General features: G+C 46.6%; 1 protein-coding gene across 19 annotated transcripts in view; it reads right to left on the bottom strand.

Annotated features, from left to right (window-relative positions):
• Positions 1–19,872, bottom strand: part of FRYL (FRY like transcription coactivator) — a 2,516,714-nt gene that overhangs the window by 1,951,091 nt on the left and 545,751 nt on the right. For all 19 annotated transcript variants that reach the window (XM_085642132.1, XM_085642134.1, XM_085642126.1 and 16 more), the window contains one exon: positions 19,261–19,341. In XM_085642132.1, the coding sequence (XP_085498258.1) occupies positions 19,261–19,341 (81 nt within the window). The remainder of the gene's footprint in view (positions 1–19,260; positions 19,342–19,872) is intronic.

Here is a 19,872-nt window from a genome sequence, read left to right as displayed (position 1 = left end):
GATGGAGTTCACTTCACAGATCAGGGAAACCGAGTTCTCCTGAATAACTGGAAGCTGTGCATCCGCATTTATATGTAGCTCCAACTAATGAACACAAGGGCTCTTTTTAGAGCCACCCTATAACTTACAACTCAGGCCCCCTATTTTAGGCCCATATAACGCCAACTCCCGCACCCTCGCCAAAATGTATTCTCCACACAGCTGTGGCGCAGCGGCCAGACCATCTCACTTTGCAGCACAGACCTCTCGCTTTGATCCCCAGCTCTACTCACCCATAGGAGTGAGTAGTTTGCGCTCTACAAATACCATATTGATTTACCTTGGCACTCCCTATACACCACCACCTAAGCACCATACACAAGTTACAATGTTCTAAACAAAAGTTCATCCAAGTACCTATAACTACATGCAGTCACTACTTGCACAGATGTGGCACAGCGGCCAGAGCACATGACTTCGCAGAATATGACACAGTTTGGGCTCACACTTTAATCCCCCACTCCGGCAGCAGCTCAGTTTAGCAACATGAGACTCGACAATACCTCACATATATTCCATACCCCAGGACTTTTATACCAGTACGGTCAGTAGTTCGTCCTAGTAGTTATAAACACATCCGGACACTACTTCCACAACTGTAGTGCAGCGGCCACAACACATGACTTCACAGCATAAGACACACAATTTGGGCTCACGCTTTAATCCCAGAGTCCCGCACCAGCTCACCTTACCCGCATCAGACTCTACCCAATACCTCACTTAATTTCCGTAACCCACCACTTACACACCGGTAGGGGTAAATACTTCGCTTTGCACCCCCTCTATAGCACACCCTAAACACCCCACAGAGGTTACAGTGCTCCTACCCTTCTATTTCCCTCTTTTTCCCCCTTTTTTCACCTTACTAGCTTCAACGGAATCACAAAATGGCAGCCAACACTTCCTAGTTGCAACAGCTCGCACCGCTCACAGCCAATCAGCCACAAGCTCATGCTTGTAACGCCTCAGCCAATCAGATGGCAGAATTCCCAAATATCGATATCTGTAAATTTCGATATTTCTCAAAAACTACTGAACGGATTTACACCAAATAAACAAAAGCGTGCTTTCTAGACCAAGACCCTTCTCCCTGCCAAATTTGTGGTAATTCCGTTCACCCTTTAGCCTTGTCTAAAGTTTCCTATAGGAACTTAACATTGAAAAAACAAGTTTTGGGACCCCTCTTTTTTCTCTGCCCCCCCCCCCCCCCTTCATGAATCACCCCCAAACTTTCAACATAGGAGCTGACCTCAACAAAGAATTAGTTTTGAAAATTTCGCGAAGATTTGTCAATCGGCGTTAAAGTTATTGGGAATAGAATGTTGCCATTTTCCTATGCTAACTAGGTCCTAACTACAACTACCTACTGGCGACCGCCAGTAGTGTGTGTATATATATATATACATATATATATATATATATATATATATATATACACACACACATATATATACATATATACACACACATACACACACACACACACACACACACACACATATATATATGCACATATATATATGCACATACAAATATATAAATAGATATGGCCACATATTTACTCCAGCATCAATGCAGGTGTCCAAGCACTCTAACTGTTAAATATAGACAGTAAACAGTCTAAAGTTCTCTGGAAATGATTTAGAGATTCGAAATATTAATCCGGCAGAATCTGTCTTTTTTTAAATGTAAGCTCTCAAGGACTAATTCTTGGCAATTGTGCCATGTGTATGAAAGGGTTATAGCTGATTATTCACTGCCAGGTACCCAGGGTCCTAGAAGCTTAAAAGCCATTCAAAATGATCTTATGGCGAGATTTATAGGATCTCCTAACAGATGCCATTTTCATCTGACCTGCATCATGAGAGGCAGAGCTCAATATAACAAAATGAGGGCAAGTAACAAAGAATACATTCGGGCACATGAGGCTGCTTCTGACTTGATTTAAGAAGAACAAAGCAAGTATGTTTGTTCTCTTACTGCTATTGGGACTGGAGCCCCTCCTATGGAAGAGTAGGTAGGCAAGTAACATTGAGGGTGTTGGGAGTAGGAAACTAGGAATTTAACATGGCAGCAGATAATGAAATTAAATTTTTAACAAATCTGTGCTTTGCAGACAAACAATTACACACAGTTGGGATACCCAGTCATTCAGAACAAAACTAAGAACATTTACGCAGAACAGAATGTGGTGCTAGGTAAAAAAAGGTGTGGTTCTTTCCAGACCAAGGACTATGGCTTTCTTACTCACAGTGTCTTCCGCATCAAAGGCATGATCACAAGGTCTGGGTCAGTGATGGTCCCACAAACCTGTTCTATATTTGGCCTTGAAATATTAAAAACCTAGAACACTTAGGATATTAAGCTATTAGGTTTTTACAGAAGTCTTCTAAATTCCTGACATTGAGAGGGTGTGTTAAAAATATGGTTTCTTATTATCATTTATCTTTTTAATGTTTGCCTTGCCCCCTGCTTTATTTTTTAAAAGTCATTCGGAAGTAATTTCGAGGCATGAATGCAAGAATAATGAAGTAGTCTAAACAGGATGTAGGGGACTGGGTTTTGTTGAAATTTACCAGCCCAGTATTTGCCCCCTTTTAGCTACTAGATGCTGATTTCGACTCGACAGTGCACTGAAAGGCGTGCTAACCAGACCTCCATGCCAGTGCTTCTTCCTGAAAACAAGAAGTTGTCTAACTGTGCTACAATTGGCAAAGGGCTTTAACACCCCTGTAAGCCCCTAGTAAATGGCACTCCAGGTACCTAGGGCAGGGGAGCAAAAGAGAGTCCCTAAGGGCTGGAGCATCTCTTATGCCACCCTAGGGGAATCAGATACAAATTCCACACAGACGGTCATTTCAGGCTGCGTGACATGGTGCAAACCATGAGTGAAAACACATGACACTGAAGGATGCTGGCTCTGTATATACTATACCAAAGTATGGTATTGTGTGCACGGAGTCCAGAGAGTCCACAAAGGTATAGCAGAGGCTAAATTTGGTAAGCAGTTAGGCTTATCCAGAGGGTGTGTTAAGTATTTATTGTATTCACTCAATCAAGACTGACGGCACACACTAAGACAGAATCCAGACAAACTGAGTAAGTATAAAGAAGGTATACTTGTATTTTATTTCTAGAACCAAATAGGACTTAGTACAGATCGGTAGAATACTTTTACTGGTAACCCTTTACACAGAAATGCAATTGGGAATGGATTTTCAGTTGTTACAGGTTGGTATGACTTTAAAAAGCAGTTTGAATTACACCGCAATTACTTTAAGAATAATTTTTGATTACTTTCCAATTACCTTGAGTACTGGGGGTGGTATGCCGAGACAACACCCAAGGATCTCACCATACAAAGTAAGACTTTTCTTGGCTTTAGTTATAGTTTCTGTTTTCCTCATACACAATAACAGTTCAACACTTCCCAACGCCTAAAATCTCAAATCTCAAAACATGGGTTCCTATGGGAGAATAAGGTTATCGGTTTCACAGGTCAGTAAACATCTTACAAGTGGGGGCTGGAACCAAGGTTCCCCCATGGTCTATGTAGGCATTCGAGTTGCACCACCAGCGGCCGGGTGCAGGGTCCCAATGTTAGCCAATGGGGCTAAGCGGGCTTTCGGTTAGGGGCTGCTTACAAGCAGGCTACTCGGGTGTGGGAGCAATGCTCCCAGGGTTAAGGTCAGCACTCCAGGGGCCAACAATCAGCACAGGAGCTGCACCACGGGTGGCACTGGGGGTACAGGGTGCCAAGGAGACGTCTGGGACCCTGCGATTCTCAATGGAGATCTTCGGTTTGGCAAAGTTGCTGCAGGCTTGGGCTGGGAGGCTTCCTGAAGGCGACCACCGGCTGGAGACGTAAGCCGGGATCTTGGGGGATGCCTGGACACCGTCGCTGGGGCCATCCAAGGTGGTGGAGCATCGGGTGCAGGGGTGTCTTGTTGTCTGACTCTTCTGACCACCTTCTGTCGCGGTTGAGGTCTTCTTACCGCCTTCGGGCGCAGGGACCCTTCAGGATGAGTTTGCAGGTGTCTCCTTGAAGCTTGAGGGAGGTCGGGGATCACTAGATTTCAGGTCATAATCCCTGGGGAGACCTTGTGGTGTGTGGCCACTCAAACTCGGGCAGTGGTGGCCGCGTGCAGTGGTGCAGAACTGCGGGACCACCTGGATCTGGGTCTTGGAGCCTTTGGTTGAGCAAATCCGGTGTTAACAGGAGACAGTCTAACATGGTTGCAGGGCAGGTCCTCCGGGCTCTGGGAAACTGCAGGCTGCTAGACATGCCGGGTTCTTTGCTGTAGGCAGGTCGGAGTTGGGCCAGCACTGCTCTTCGGTCCTCCTTTCTTCTTCGAATCTGAGGAGGCAAGGTTCAGGCTGGATCCTAAATACTAGATTTAAAGGCGTTAAATGTGGTGTGCAGGTCGGGACCACTGGGTCCCATCCTTGGGGTGGGTACACCCCCTATTATGCCACCCTCCAGTGGGAAGGAGTAATGAGCCTCTCCCTAATTGGCTGAGTCCCCTCTTCTTCAAGATGGAGGGGACTGAGATGTGCGTTTCATCTCTCCTTCCCCACCTAAGGGGTGGGGTTGGCAAAGGTGGGCACACCTCTTCCTAGCTTGGTTTTCCTGCTGATTTTCCCGTCCAAAGTGGGGGAGGCAGGGCAGAACCGGTGGGAGCCAGTTGCTGGGGGCAGCAAAAGAAAGGGACAGCTTCCAAAGGTGGCAGGCCTTTAAAGCTTCCCCTTCGTGGACCCAGCCCATCCTGGGAGAAGAGGCATGATCCCTCTACCCAGGATGGGCTTGGATTTGAGACCCAGAGAGTGGAGGCTCTCTACACAGGGGGTCCAGAAACCTGTCTGATGGTGGTAGCAAATGGCAAGTAGCCATTCAGAAGCCATACCAGGGCTGGTTGTTTTTCAGGGGGCATCTCTAAGATGCCCTCAGAGTGCATTTTACATTAAATCCCACACTGACAGTGTGGGTATAATGTGCTGACCAGGATTTAGTAAAGCCATTATGGAGCTACGGAGTTCGTAATGACCAACTCCCAGACCATATGCTCTTCATGGCTTTACTACACTTACAATGACTACGAATGGACTTAGACACTGTAGGGGTACAGGACTCATGCCATCTTACCCTCACCTGAGGGCTGGTGCGCACTGTTAGAGGGATGGCTTACCTATGCCTCAGGCAGTGGGTTGCAGGTCTGGCAGACGGGGATGTGAGCCATGTCGACGCTACACTTTGCTCTGCACCAACACTCACAACCTGCAATGGGAGTGTGTGGGTGTTAAGGTACAAGGCCTCCAAGGACGGCACAATAGGTGCTGCAGCTCTTAGAGGCCTTCTCTTGTCACAGTGCCCTTGGTACCCACGATAATAGGTAACAGGGCTTACCTGTGGCCAGAGATGTGCCAGTTGTGGGCACAAAAGTACAGTTTGGATGAAGGACACAGGCCCAAAGAGCCTGACTGGCAAGGACCCAGGGCACCTGAAGCAGGTTGCATCAGATGTCAGGCAAAAAGCGGGGGGTAGCTATGCAAAAACGGGCACTTTCCTACAGACACAATCTTGTGCGTCATGCCAAAGTCACTGCAACTAATATATGCAAGTGACCCCTACAGCAGGCCTTTGAGCCCTAAGGCAGGATGAATTATATTTTGTGTAATGTCTAGTTCTATTACTAGATATTGAAAGTAATCAGGGAAGTCATTTTGAAAGCATGTGCTGGATACTGGTGAAAACGAATTCCCCAGATACTGGATGGCTTCACTGAAAATAGGGATGTTTGGTATCACACATCTTATATTAATAAGCCCACACCGATCACAGTGTCTGATTTAGTAATACATGCAACAAGACCGGACCCCTTGCAGCAGCCAAGGCTGGTTGTGTCCACTTCAGACTCCAACGCCGAGGAAGATCGACATGATTGTCAAGGGACTTCAGGGACAGTGAGACCCATATCGTGAGTGGGCCAGCTGTCCCGTTTGCCCCTCAGTAGCAGAAACAAATACAGAGTGAGTCTGTGACCACCGCCAAGCAGTGCCTCAAAGCACCTATGCACCAGCGATCCAGAGCCCAAGGGAGGTGACCGTGCTGACGGGGTTCCCAGACCCACAAGAGCCAAACCCATGCTTGGGTTTGCCCAGAATGGACTTCCAGTCACAGCCTGCAGCCCCTTTCTGCAGGCCCCCTCCAACCATGAGTGACTAGCACAAAATCCAGATGCCAAAAGACACACCTCTGCACCAGAGCCGTACAGCCCGAGAAATGGTCTAACAGTGTGTCTAAGTGCCAGAGGATCTCAAGGGTCGAGCCCCCCTGTGGGTTCCACTGGACTGGTCCGCAGTCTCTGCATGCAGCGTCTTTGTAACTTGAACGTTCTCCCATTGAAGCAAATGGGACACCCAACACTATGACACCTTTGCGCCCGGACGCCCCAGAGACTCCCGAGGTGACCTGTTGGTGTGGCCATAGACCTTGCCACATACTCACCTCACACCCAGAAGAACAGCCCCATATGACGCAGACAAGTGCCTGAATGCAATACACGCTTTTCCTCCATAGGATAACATTGACGGTCCAGAGAATGCAGTGTCCATTTCTGAAAACTGTATAAATTCATAACTCAAAAAGTACTTAACCAAGTCTGATGATCTTAGTATCTAAATTTATATAAAATTATGTGTTCTTATAAATTGGTGTCGGATTTCATCAAGTGTGTGCCATTTACTGCCTTTGTGTGTGTAATAAATGCTTAGTACTATCCTCTGATATGCCTAACCGCTCGCCCACACTACCACAAAAGAGAGCATTTGGGGTGTTATTTATGCCTCTAATTCCTTTAGGGTTTGCCTGGACTCTGCACAGTGTACCTCATTTTGGTGCACTATATGGAGAGCCAGCTTCCCGCAAAGGATAACCCTGCACGTGGAATTAACCACCTCATTTTTTATAGCTATCTGGCTTTATTGCCAGGCAGGAAATTCAACGGTTCCATGAAAGTTCATTGGGGAGTTAGTTACCAAAAGGGAGGAGTCAAAGACATCTTGGAACTTCTGGCAACATCACTGCACTCATCATTTCGAAACTTAGAACTTCTGAAAAATTTATGAAGGATTTTCAGTGACACTGTCCAAGCATTGTGGTTGACTGAAACTGTTGGTTTGCAGGATGGCTAGTTCTATGGAGAAACGAAGACGTTTAACTAAATGGAAAAATCCTTGACTGGGAGAAGCAGGCACAAAGAGGAACACAGATTACTGATCTATATGAAATATCATTACCACTTTCTTTTGCCTAATTGAGGGAAATGTAGAGTTACCATTTTTTGAAGTGTGTGTCTTAACTGCATATAAGTTGATAACCCTGACCTAATACTTTTAACGTTGAAGCTTTCCAAGGGAGGTAGCATTGCGTTAGACTTAAGTTATTATGGTCCAACAAAAATATACAGACCGCTTGACCCCCGCTTTCAAAATGTCAGGTTCCCCAAATTCAGGCTCCCCAGGATTGAACCAAGAGTTGAAAAGCCCTATTCATGGTGTAAAATTACTGCTGCCCGATTTCGGACAATACAGAGGGTGCAGTGGTTACCCTAAAAGCTGCCCAATTTGAGGATACGTTAGTATCCGACTTGCTCGCAATGTCAAGGTGAGATGGGAGACTTATTAGACGTATTGGCAAGGTAAATCAACATGTTTTGGGAAAAGGTACAGTCCTTGCTCCACCACTTTTGGACTATGCTACATAATCATTAAGCTGTAACACTTGGGTTCTTCAATTGTCTAAAGCAAAGCACCTTTAGTGTGGATGATAGCGTATGCACTGATCTCCTCTGGTATGTCTAGAGTATCTGAGACTGTTATAATTGGAAAGAAACACAACATGTATTGGCAAAGCAAATAGGTCTCAGCAATACAAGGGCTATTGCTTTGTCAATGTTTATTGGCCATGGCCTACTGAGTTGACATTGTCATTGGGGAGTGTACTAAAGCAGACACCAGACTTGCAGAGTAAGAAAGCAACGTATTGAAAAATGGCAGGATGGAAGGGAATATGAACAAAAGGAGAACAAAACAAGAATTGGCAGTAAAATAAAATTAAAAAACACACAAAAAACAATTGCCATAGAAAGGTCACAGAGTACAAACGTTGAAGTATGGGTTGTCTGACTGCAATAGAAGGATGTGGCAGTCCACTATTAATAATGTGCCACAGCATACCGGCTTGCAATGGATGGGACATTGTGCAGGATCGGGAAGGAGATTTCCCCTCAAGTAACGCTTGCCTGTATTGTCTGCGCCAACTCCTTTGCACCTTCCTCACTGGCTGCTTCCCAAAGGGGCAGTGATGGCTCCTCTTACAAGATGCCTGGCCACATTGATCGGCAGCATTTCTGACTGTGAAGGTCACCATGTGGCATCTCAGCTGAATACAGTTAACATAACAACAACGCACCCCCATTGAAACAAGTGACAGCAAATGGGCTTCATGCAGAGATCAGGGTTCTACATCTGTCTTTACATATTAATGTCAAGACTAGTGGCTCTGTCAATGCTTTTTAGGAATAGTAATCGGAGGGCCAGGTGGATGGGAGAAGATTTAAAAAATGTTTAGTGGGTTAAGTCTTCCATCGCTTTTATCAGTAACCTGAAAGAATCCCGTTCTGAGTTTCATCTTTAAGAGGTTGATAACAGTTATAAACAGCGCTTCCAGAGTAGGAGCGAATGGTGTGTAAAACAATTAGTACTGCAGAAATCAAATTGGACATAGAAATACGGAAGAGTTACTTACCTTCGGTAATGATATAGCTGGTAGAGACACAGACTATCCGCAGATTCCTTAACTTAGAATATTCCCAGGCGTCAGAGATGGTCCGGAAAATTACTTTCCCCAGCAATACCTCTGCACGCCGGGAGGCAGCGCTGCTTGGCTCCGTCCTGCCGTATCCCACGGAAGTGACATCAATGGAGCCATATAAGCCGCTGACGGCGTGCTGACACTTTTCTACAGGAAATTTTTCCGCGCCATAACGCGGAGCCATGACAAAAAACTGCGATAGCATAGGAACAGTGTGTGTTAAAAAAGATGAAAATTATGTTTAATGAGGAACAAAAATTATTTGAGAAAGCCCCCTGTACCAGAAAGGACTGGAGTGAGCTCACAGAGCCTGTGCTGTAAGCAATGGCCGAACAAAGCGCCAGGCTGTGCCCCAGTTTGAAAGGGCTACGGCTAGTGCACAATCGACATGACAAGGAAGACAGAGCTTATCACCATAGGAGGGAGGTTAAAAGAATCACCACATGGAAGGAACATGTTGCCAGACAAGTGACTAGAAGTGAACGCCTACTTGAAAGTTCACTACCCAGTGATTGAAGGACTGTAAGACCAAGAGAATTCCAATCTAACTGATTGCCATACAAAGAAGCACAGGTATGGGCGGTGGGAGGGAATTAAAAGCAGAAGAACCCCACGTATCTGGAACACCAGTGAAGCAAGCTGAGTAGACAGTGGAAAACAGACTTTAACCACCTAAAAATAACTGATGAAGTGGAGAGCTCAAAATCCGACCACCCCCAGCTACAAAGGCACAATAACACGCTACCAACCAAACCCGAAAACGGAGGGGGAGTCCAAAGAACCCCAGGCAGAACAACATACCCTACCCCAGAGTGAGTAGCGAGATCACACATCTGAAAGACCAAGGCCACCCGGAAGAGGGGGCTAGGCGGAAAGACACCATATGAAAAGGTCTTCGCAGAGTGGGGAGGATGGGCGGGCGTTAAGGAATCTGCGGCTAGACTGTGTCTCTACCAGATATATCGTTACCAAAGGTAAGTAACTCTTGCATCTGATAGGGACATCTGGCCGCAGACTCCTTAACTTAGAATAGATACCAAAGCCATACCCTTATAGTAGCAGGAGGGTCTGCGAAACAACCACCAATTGCCAGGAGAACAAATTTGTCAATGGCCGAGGAAACATGGTGGGAACCGCAATGCCAGGGCAGCTGACATTAGACCCAGGAAACTCTGAAATTAACATGGACAAGGGATGGCAAAAGCACCACAAGTTGGCGAGGGATGGTTTGAGACTTCTCTCGTCCAGACACAGACGAAGAAAATGTGGAACTAAAAAGGTCAGTGCCAACGTAAGAGAAAATGCAGTGACTCTGTGAAAGAAATAGTCCAGCACTGGTTCTCCTGATCCATGAGGAACAAAGGCCCAAAGGGACCCTACAAAATGAGAACAGTAGAGCATACTGCCTGAACATACACCATATGGGTTGCCAAAAAATGAAACCAGGGGACAGTCCGAAGACTGACCGGGGAAGGACAGGAGCCGCATTGGGAATGCTTGTGTGCGGAATAAACACATAACAATGTGTACCCTGTAGGACACGTGACAACAGAAGAGTTACCGTGGAGCAAGCTCAGGAGGTAGGCATGCAGCCAAATGTACCAAAATGTGCCGCTGTGAGTGGATAACTGGCAGGGCCAGGAACAAATAGGGGACTGTATCCCGAACGGAAAGAGTGAGCAAGAAGGCCTAATACTAGGGGAAAAAAGAACCTAGAATGCGAGCACCTTTGTGGCATGTATAACCTACGATATATACACTAAGAGACATGAATTCTGCCACTTAAACATGAATTGAAGAAACTTTAAATAGGAGATAAGGCAGAGACATAAGCCTGTCGCCCAAAAGCACACTCCGCCATAGACCAACTCCATTCACCAAGCAGGAGAATGTGGAAAAGAGTTACTCCTTGAGAAAGAAGAAATAAGCAGAGGACAGGAACGAATTAACCGGACCCTGCGTTCTGCAAGAAGCAAGGAACAGGAAACCTTGCCGGGGAAGGTCTTAGGCACTAGAAAGACCTAGAGCATAATATGCATGCACCAAGAATGTAAGTATTCACAGAATACAGAAGATACCGTTCCGGAACTGACCAGAGGAACCTGCCCCCCAGGGGCGCATGTCCACCTGTAGACAAGCAAGATGTGCACAGCGAGGCTGTAAGAACCCACCCGGAATGAACAGGTGTGACAAAACCCTGAAGCAAACATCAGGGAACGGAAGTCCCTATGGAGACGAGGATGTGTCAGGGACTCACCGTAGACAACCAATACACCACCCCTGGAGAGAAACCAAGCCCATGGATCTCACCAGATGTGATATCCTACAATAGTAGGAAGTGTCAGCATGCGGCAAAAGTTCCTAGGCAAGGAAGAGTAGCAATATAATGGCCAACAAATACCCCACATAGGGTAAGGCACCACCCTACAAAAGAAGGGTCCCTTCTTGAGACGCGCTCGTAGGCAGAGGCTCAAATGAAAGGCAACACAGTCAACCCTATGTACCAGAAGAAGGAAAGAAAACGGCTGAACAGCCACGCTACTGAGAACCTTAGTAACCCACAAAGTGCAACACAAAAGAGCGTGACGGCACCGTCACGTATTCTAATATTCTCCAGGAGGATTAAAACCTGGGAACACAATCAACCATAGACAGGAGTCGTCAGTCCGCCGAGTCAGCATAAAGAGTGAGCCCATCAAATGGCAGATCCTTAACCCACTCCTGAATATGCTGAGGGAAAAAGCCATCGTGCAACCACGCATGGGGGCGCAAGACAACCAACCTGGTCATAGCACGACCTACCGAGTCCGTGGTATCCATGGCCGACCGAATTGAAAAATGCGCCATATAATGGCCGTCACTGATGATGCGGACCAGATCGGCATGCGAGCTGTCCGGCAAGGAGGGAAGGAGCTGCTCGACAGCGTCCCAAAGGGCAAACAAAGCCCGAGCAAACACATACAAAGTGTTCAGGGACCGGAGTGCCGAGCTGGCGGAAGCAAACATCACGGCCCCATGACTCCAACCACCGAGACTTCCGAGTGGGAGGGTGCAACGGAATAGGAGTGATGGAGAGGGCTGCCTGAAGCACAAGTCCTCCAGCTCCCGGATGGAGGGTCAAACAGGCAGGGTCAGTGGGAGCAGGCCGATGGCTATGTGCTACAGCACGATCCACGGGGATGTCAAATAATGACTCGGCAAATGGCAATAATGGCTCCACACTCCCCGTGCCCTGGTGGAAAAGCTCCTGCAAAGGCTCTGAAGGCCTAGAGACAGAGGGCGGCTGCATGTGTAAAATGGCTGCAGCCCTGACAAACGTCCCACTAGCCTCCGTAGCACCACGAGGTGGGGACAGCAAGTTATCAGTAGGGGACAGATGCAAGCTAATGCCAATGCCCCACCTGTGTGCGCTCCGGAGAGCATTGAAATGACTCCGGGGGCAGTGAATCCACCGGGAGTACATCCTCCACCAATAAAGCCGGAGATGGTACTGGCGTTGAACGGCGTCAAGGTGATGCCAAGCCAGCATCGTCGACCTCTGAAAGGGCCTCGACTCCCGGAGTGGAGCAGGCATCGACGACCTCCGAAAAGGCCTCGACCTCTGGAGTCGATTTGGCAACAGCAACCCCCGAAAAGGCCTCAGCTGCCGGAGTCGCCAGAGTCGAGCCGGTGCCGGCGACCTCCGAAAAGGCCTCGGCTGCCGGAATCGAGCCGGCACTGGTGACCTTCGAAAAAGGCCTCGGCTGCCGGAGTCGAGCCGGCGACCTCCGAAGAGGCGTTGGCCGTCCAAGTTGAGCCGGCGTCGGCGACCCCCGAAAAGGTGTTGACCGCTCGGAGTCGGATCAGCACCAACTCTACATCAGTCGAGGTGGAAACCTGCGGGGAGAGAGTGCGCAGACGCGGTGCTGTGCACCGCGCCACAGCCACCTCCAGCAATGTCGCAGGGAGCCCCGGAAGGCTGTGCGCCGGCGCTAAGGAAGGGCTAGACATCGTGGGATGTCCCGATGATGCGGCGACTCTGGAGTCAGAGTCAGTGCGCTCGGTCGGTGAAGAAGGCGAACCCGCCGTTGGAGTCTCGACCTGAGACCCTACCCCGCCTGTGGGGCCCGAAGGCGTGCTAGGGAGGGTGCGTAATGCAAGAAAGGATTGCAAAGCCCTGCAGTAGTCCTCCATCTGAGGACGAGTCGCCCAGGCACCTGGAAATGGGGGATATGCGGGGTCCGACTGCTGGGAGCCAGATTGTGTCAAAGACCGTGAGCTACAGGCCCCAACATGATGTCGGTGTGAAGCCGATGGCTTTTGTGACTTCAGTTTGTGCTTACTAGAGGTATGCGAAGGATGGCAACGGTCCCGGGACCTGTCCCTAACAGGAGCGTTGTCTTGCGATCGCCAGTGCCGTGATGACGATTCTGCCGGAGTAGGAGACCGGTGTCGTGAGGGGCCAGTTCAGGCCATCCGCGCAGACAGCAGCTTTATGTGGCGTTCCCCCAGGGCTTTGGGCCGCAGCTGTTGGTAAGCGTCGCACTCCACGAGTCGTAGTGCTCGCCCAAGTGGGCGACGTCAGGACGGAGCCAAGTGGCGCCGCCTCCCGGCGTGCAGAGGTATTGCAGGGAGAAAGAATTTTCCGGATCCAGTCTGACGCCTGGGGATATTCTAAATTAATCAATCTGCGGCTAGATGTCTCTATCAGATACTATTTTACTAGATTATTAACATTCATAATTATAAATTACACAGCATCTGATTATCTAAAAACTACATTTTTATTCTATACAAAGCAGCTCTCAATACTGCAGGACTGCATCTGCAGTTACTTTATCAAAGGTGACAATGAAAACTTTCGATTTTAAATTAATTTTACATAGCAGTAAAAATGTACCCGATCATCAAAAGACTAGGTTATGAGATTTTGTCTGCCTTTATCCTTCACTTCACAGCACATAATACAGGCAGAGTGCACTATGATTCTATTATTCTACTGTACAGAAAAGTGCACATATTTATAATTTATTAATGTGTGCACACAGTTTTCTGTAGAATACACTCAGACGCCCAAGCCAGATACCTAGAGATGTCATCCTTACACGCAGGAGGTATGTGATATGTGTACATATTTTGACATTGTTTGAAGCTGAGCAAAGGCAAGGTAGGGCACGCGTTTTATCACAATGGAAATTGTGTAAGAAGTTGAAAACAAGCATTATTGTGGGTACAGATGGAAAAGGCAGAGAAAGCCTTTCAAGCCACAGCAGAAATGCAAGACACTCCAGTAACTGCCACCAATGGGTCAAATGTATCGTAGGTAGCCAGAGCAATTTAGAGGGGACAGGTGGAAATATACTGGGTGAGTGACAAGCATTTAAAAACGGTACAGATTAGAAGGAAAAACAGACCATGTAAAACATTGGGCAGCAGTACAGTAAAGAAGGCACAAGCCAAAAAAACGCAAGAGACATGTAATGCAAATATGAAGAAGAAGAAACTCCCGAAAACCGAAAAGACATGAAGTACATTACAGTGTGGTACACACACACATAACCATAGACCTCGCATGTGCTGTACATGTGGAACGTGGAAAAATGCTGGGGTGTGAGATTAACACAAGCTAAACAGAATTTGTTAAAATACTCCTAGTTTCAGGCTCAGTTTACTGTTCCTTGCAGGAGCCCGAGACTGCTACCAAATGTGGTGAGAGTAAGCACCCTATTCATGAAAACAAGAACACACCGTCCTTTGTTAGTCTGCCTAAAAATTATCGACTTTGTCTGCTTTTTAGCTGAGAATAATAACTCGCAATGAGCAATCTTTTGACAAGTAGATGTATACCTGTAAAAGAAATTAAAAACTCTACTTTCAGGAACAGGCACAGTGTAGAGCGGGCGATCTGGTTATTGAACATGTAAACTAAAACAATGACTGTGGTGTGTGGGTTTGGAAACAGATCTATAAACAGCAACAAGGTGGAGCTTTGGGCGGGGAGCTATTGATGTAAGTTTAGGTGAAACCGGGCTTTTAGTGGGATGAAAAAATGGGAGGGAGAGAGCTAGGCTCTCAAAGTGGCATGGCCGTTGTAATTAAGGGCATGGCTTAACTCAAAAACAAAAACTTAGCATAGTGTGCCGCCAGTTTGGTATTTTGTTGCTTCGGTCATTGCACCCAGATATACAATGGAACAAGTAACATTTCACCAACAACAAGCCAGGACTATTGGCTTCATCAATGGTTGATTGTTGCATAAGAAACAACTATGGCTTTGTTGTATATAATATTGAAAATGCCTCAGTTTTTGTGGAAAAGATTGTCTGCGTAAAGGATAGAGCTGTCGACCTTGGAGCTAGGGAAGCGGGTGCAAGCCTCGGGTCAGCTCAACATCCTGTGATTCAGAAAATAAACATGTTCTTAAGTAATGTAACTGGTGCACATTGAAAGAGCTATGATACCTTCGAGTCAAGTTCAAGCTACATAAAAATAAAGTTATTGATTGATGAGACTGTTAAAGAACCAGAACGAGTCTCTTTGAAAGCAGTGAAGGGTGGTATTGCTGCAGAGTTAAGAATTTTTTTTTCACCCTGAGGGGAGGACAACAACAGAGAGCCCGATACAGACTTTTCTCAGAACCTGGTTTTTAGGTCGAGCCTTAGCGCAGTGCGCATGTGCTGCTCTAAGGATACCGCCTCTTGGAGCTGACCAGCAGTTTTCACAAGCTCGTGCTTGTGGCTATTTTTTAATTGGTCTATGCTTGTGTTTTTCCGGGATAACACATCACGCAAGTGGTCAAAGGCGTGTGCATGTATCTGCCCATGGCCGAATGCTTGCGGTTGCGTGCATGGGCCATCTGTTTCGACATCCGTTTTTAATTATCGCGGTGCGAACCACAGGCGTGCTTGATATTATTACTTCACTGAGCACAGCGCCCGCTAGGGACACCGCGCTCACTTGATTTCTCGATCGCGCGCACCACTCGTGGGCTTTTTAGGTCTTACTCTATAACCTGTAACCCCACCCAGTCTTTTCGCCCTCTCCATGCGTCCTGTTCTCCTCGTGGGGTCCCGCTCTTTGCTCCCCATGTACCTCCCTTGCTCCCTCCTTTTGCCCCCTCTTTGCCCCTTTCTCCCTCTCCTTGCTTCCTTTTCACCTTCCCTACTTTTTCTCCGTTCTCCCACTTCACAAGCTCCTCCCGCCCTCACTCGCACGGACTGCTCCATCCGCGCCAGAAGCTTCCCAAACGAGTGAGTCATGGCTGCCAGGTGGCCCCGGGCCATGCGTGGCACTTTCAATCCGAGCAGAACTACCACCCCGCGTGCACACGCCCGAGCCGCATGCCGACTATAGATGCTATAGCGCCTCCACCTTAGCAAACCGCAGCAAGGATCCCTGGAGATGCAGGCAGCAGAGCCCTTGCTGGGCAGGGTTAAACATAACCGTAACTTACGAGAGCAGTCAGTGGGCCAGGCGCCTGCTGCAGAGGTGCGCACCCGACAACAGCCCGATACCAGCTGGTTCACGCACGTTACACCCGAGATCAATGCGTAACCGCCGTTCATGTGACCGCTGTATAGATCGCAGCACGCGAGTCGGTGCACCAGCCAAGTGTGTAAATGCTGTTCCAAGGAGGATTGTATGACCCCAATTCCAATGAGACAGTATTGTATTCAGTTAAAGCACGTGCTGCAGAGTAGTGAGTAACTTCCAGATAATAATTCTAGCTGACAACTAACGAGGCCTGCAGGAACGCTCTCTGCTTTCTCCCCGTTTGCATGCCTTTTCGGTATCGACCATGCTCCACTTCTTTCCATTCCTGTCTCGCGCCTTCCTTCTCCCCTCCCAGTCTCCCTTCCCACCCTCCTTTTCGCTCCACGCACCTCGTGTTTTGCAGCACCTGCTTGAGGTGCCCCCCTGGCTAACTGCATTCATGGCAGCTTTACTCCGCGTGAACCAATCCCCCAACCTTCCCTACCCCCGCCCCCACTTCTGCAGACTCAATACTACAGAGGAAACTAAACGAAACAAACAGGTATCAGTTTGGGAATACAGTCGCTCTATTCATGTACTTTCAGCAGGTTTGCTCCCAACTTTACCCTTAAAGTTCATACATGAAGCCCTAAACTTTAAGTGCCTGGGGATGTTAAGACAACATATAACGGCATAAAGTTTCACTTACATGTTTCTGCGCCTCCTTCAGGTGCCCCCCTGGCTAACTGCATTCATGGTAGCTTTAATCCGCGTGAACCAATTTCCCCCCACCCCTTCCCGCCCCCACTTCTGCAGACTCAACACTGCAGACGGAACAAAACAAACGGGTATCAGTTTGGGAATACAGCCGCTCTATTCATGTACTTTCGGCTGGTTTGGACGCTGCTCCTGAGCAAATCTTTCAGCACCGGCACTCATTCACTTACAAATTAAGCACTTCTCTCTTCCCTTCTCTCATGAATTATCTTTCTCCCTAGTTTTCTTTCCTCTCAACCGACCACCTTATCCTTCTCAGTTTCCCTCCATATGACTGTTGCCAAAGCACCAACATAACATTCAACAATCCAAACAGCAGTCGTATTATTAGAATATTTGCAGTATTTTTCTCTGCATTTTCCAAAGTTTTATGTACAATGTGCACTATCTACTTTCTCATGTTTGTAAACTCGCAGCTTGTCTGCTGCATGGCTAAACACTTATAAGGTCCCAAAGGCGAGACCTATTGGCTATGGCAATGCTGGTTATAACTGCCAGTGCTGAGCAACAATGACTTAAGAAGCTTCACTAAACTTGACTAGCTTGGCAATGTTGTCATTTTCAACGGCAACAGCTCTAAATTTAACAAATTCGAGACCTATTGCATTTAAAATGCAATCGGTCTTGCATTTGTTAGAGTTGGAGTTATTGGCATTATAAATGGCAATGTTTTTTACCTAGCCATGTTGCAGGGCGCAGTACCATGTGTGGCCAAAAGAGGTCCCACGGACCTCTTTTTGCCACACATGGTACTGCACCCTGCAGAAGATCCACTAAATCCACCCTACACATAATGCATTGCATGCAAGACAGTACCACGAGTACATTCAAATAGCTATGTCCATATATACAATTAGTAGCTTTGAAATGTGACAAAAGAATTTATATTAATTCAGGATTAGGTTGTAGTCTGTGTGAAGCCGATGAAGGGAAATGTATTGAAGATCTCAAACGTGAGATGTGCTAGTGAGTAAAGTAACCACTGCCAACCTTGCTTAGGACCAAGCGTGAGTCCTGCTTGAAGCCCTATTAGAAAGTCTGAGGCTGTAATTGAAACCTAGGGAGCAACAACACATGTAACAGGGTGCCCTAATGGGCGGTTTCAAGAAGAGACAAGGTGGTAGTAAGGCGGGACTACTAACCCTATTGACCAATCTAAAGCCACCATTTGTGAAGGACAGGAGCCGATTCAAAATATGGGTGGTAAGTGGGTGGAGCTTTATTCCCATATCCTGATGACAGCATGTCTCAAAGAGAAAGCTGCAGGCGCTGACTAGGCAAGACCTAAAAAGAAGTCCAGAAACAGTGCCCTACAATACCCACTGCGCAATCTGAAAAATGTAGTTGGGCGGTGCGCACGGGGAGGGCTAAACACAGGAAAAGGCATGACCTATGCATGCCCTTCACAAATGGGGAGGAAACAAAATGGAGTGAAGGTGGTGCCAGCAAATGGCAAGCGTATGAGTGGACTTCAAGCTCAGATGTAGCTACAGCATGTCTTGGTTCGAGACAGCGCATGTGTGCAGTCTAGAACAGAGACCTAAAAAAGGTTAATGGGGGTGGGAGGAGAACATATATGAGGAACAGAATGTGGTACTGGGTAACAAAGGCATGGTTCTTCCAGACCAATGACTTTGGCTTTCTTACGGTCACATCATCTTGTAAACTATCACCTAAAGCACGTACACATAGAGGTTAACAAAATAAAGAACTAGACTAGTACAGTAGTTTTGTTATTGCAGAGTTTTCACATTTCCTCTGTTTTAGCTTCATTATAGAAAAAATATCAATGAAGTGGGACATACCTGGATTGTTTTTTTATATATGTTCATTAAGCAAGCTAGGAAATTGCAAACCTTTTAATCTTACTTGATAAGATACATATGATATCCACATCACCCTTAGCAGTTACAAATTAATGGTACTAAGCGAGAACCAGGACTATTTTCTTTATTGCTGAATGTTCTCTTCCTTTGGCATCCTGTTTCCACAAGAACTAATTTTCATTGAAGTTATAAATGCTGCATTTAAATGGACTAGTGTACGGTTCAGCGAACAGTTGAAATTTAACAACTGGAACAAATAATGCAAAGCAACAAAACAGGGTTTAATAAACTTACTTTGATTGAGCAAGTACACCTATGACTTCTGCATATAAATCTGCAATAATATGCACATTCCCAGTGTTTGTTCCTGAATACCTAAATAAATCAATCAAAAGAAACAAAAGAAATATCATGTTCAAACATATTATAAACTTAAAACTTTGTTTTGCTGACAGTGTCCTAGAATCCACCTTCTCATTTCCATTTTACTTTAAAGCCTTTGCCCACAGATGGAAAAGAGCTAATATTTCACAAGTGCAATAAATAATTTAAACTTTCCAGTAAAATGGGTAAGCCATCCAAAAGGTTACAAATGGAAATGCTTCAAACAAATTCGCCACCTTCAAAGTTGACATTTCATTCTATTAGTTTTAGCTTTTCTATGCAAATCAGTCTGAAACCCAAAGCAAATGAACAGTATAGTCCGAAATATTACAGCTCACGCCCCCTAAATGGAACACAAATAACGTGTTTCAAGATTTTTTTATTTGAATAGGGAGTTACGATTGATGAACCCTAGATGATACAAACAATACGAAAAGTGCTTAAATGAAAGATCTTTTTAACATTTGTAAATGTTTAAAACATCAAGGTCCAGGAACATGGTGAACCTAATATAAGGGAGTA

The sequence above is a fragment of the Triturus cristatus genome, chromosome 2_2 (genome assembly GCF_964204655.1).
Source record: "Triturus cristatus chromosome 2_2, aTriCri1.1, whole genome shotgun sequence".
Classification (NCBI taxonomy): domain Eukaryota; kingdom Metazoa; phylum Chordata; class Amphibia; order Caudata; family Salamandridae; genus Triturus; species Triturus cristatus.
This window is presented reverse-complemented; position numbering and strand designations above follow the sequence as displayed.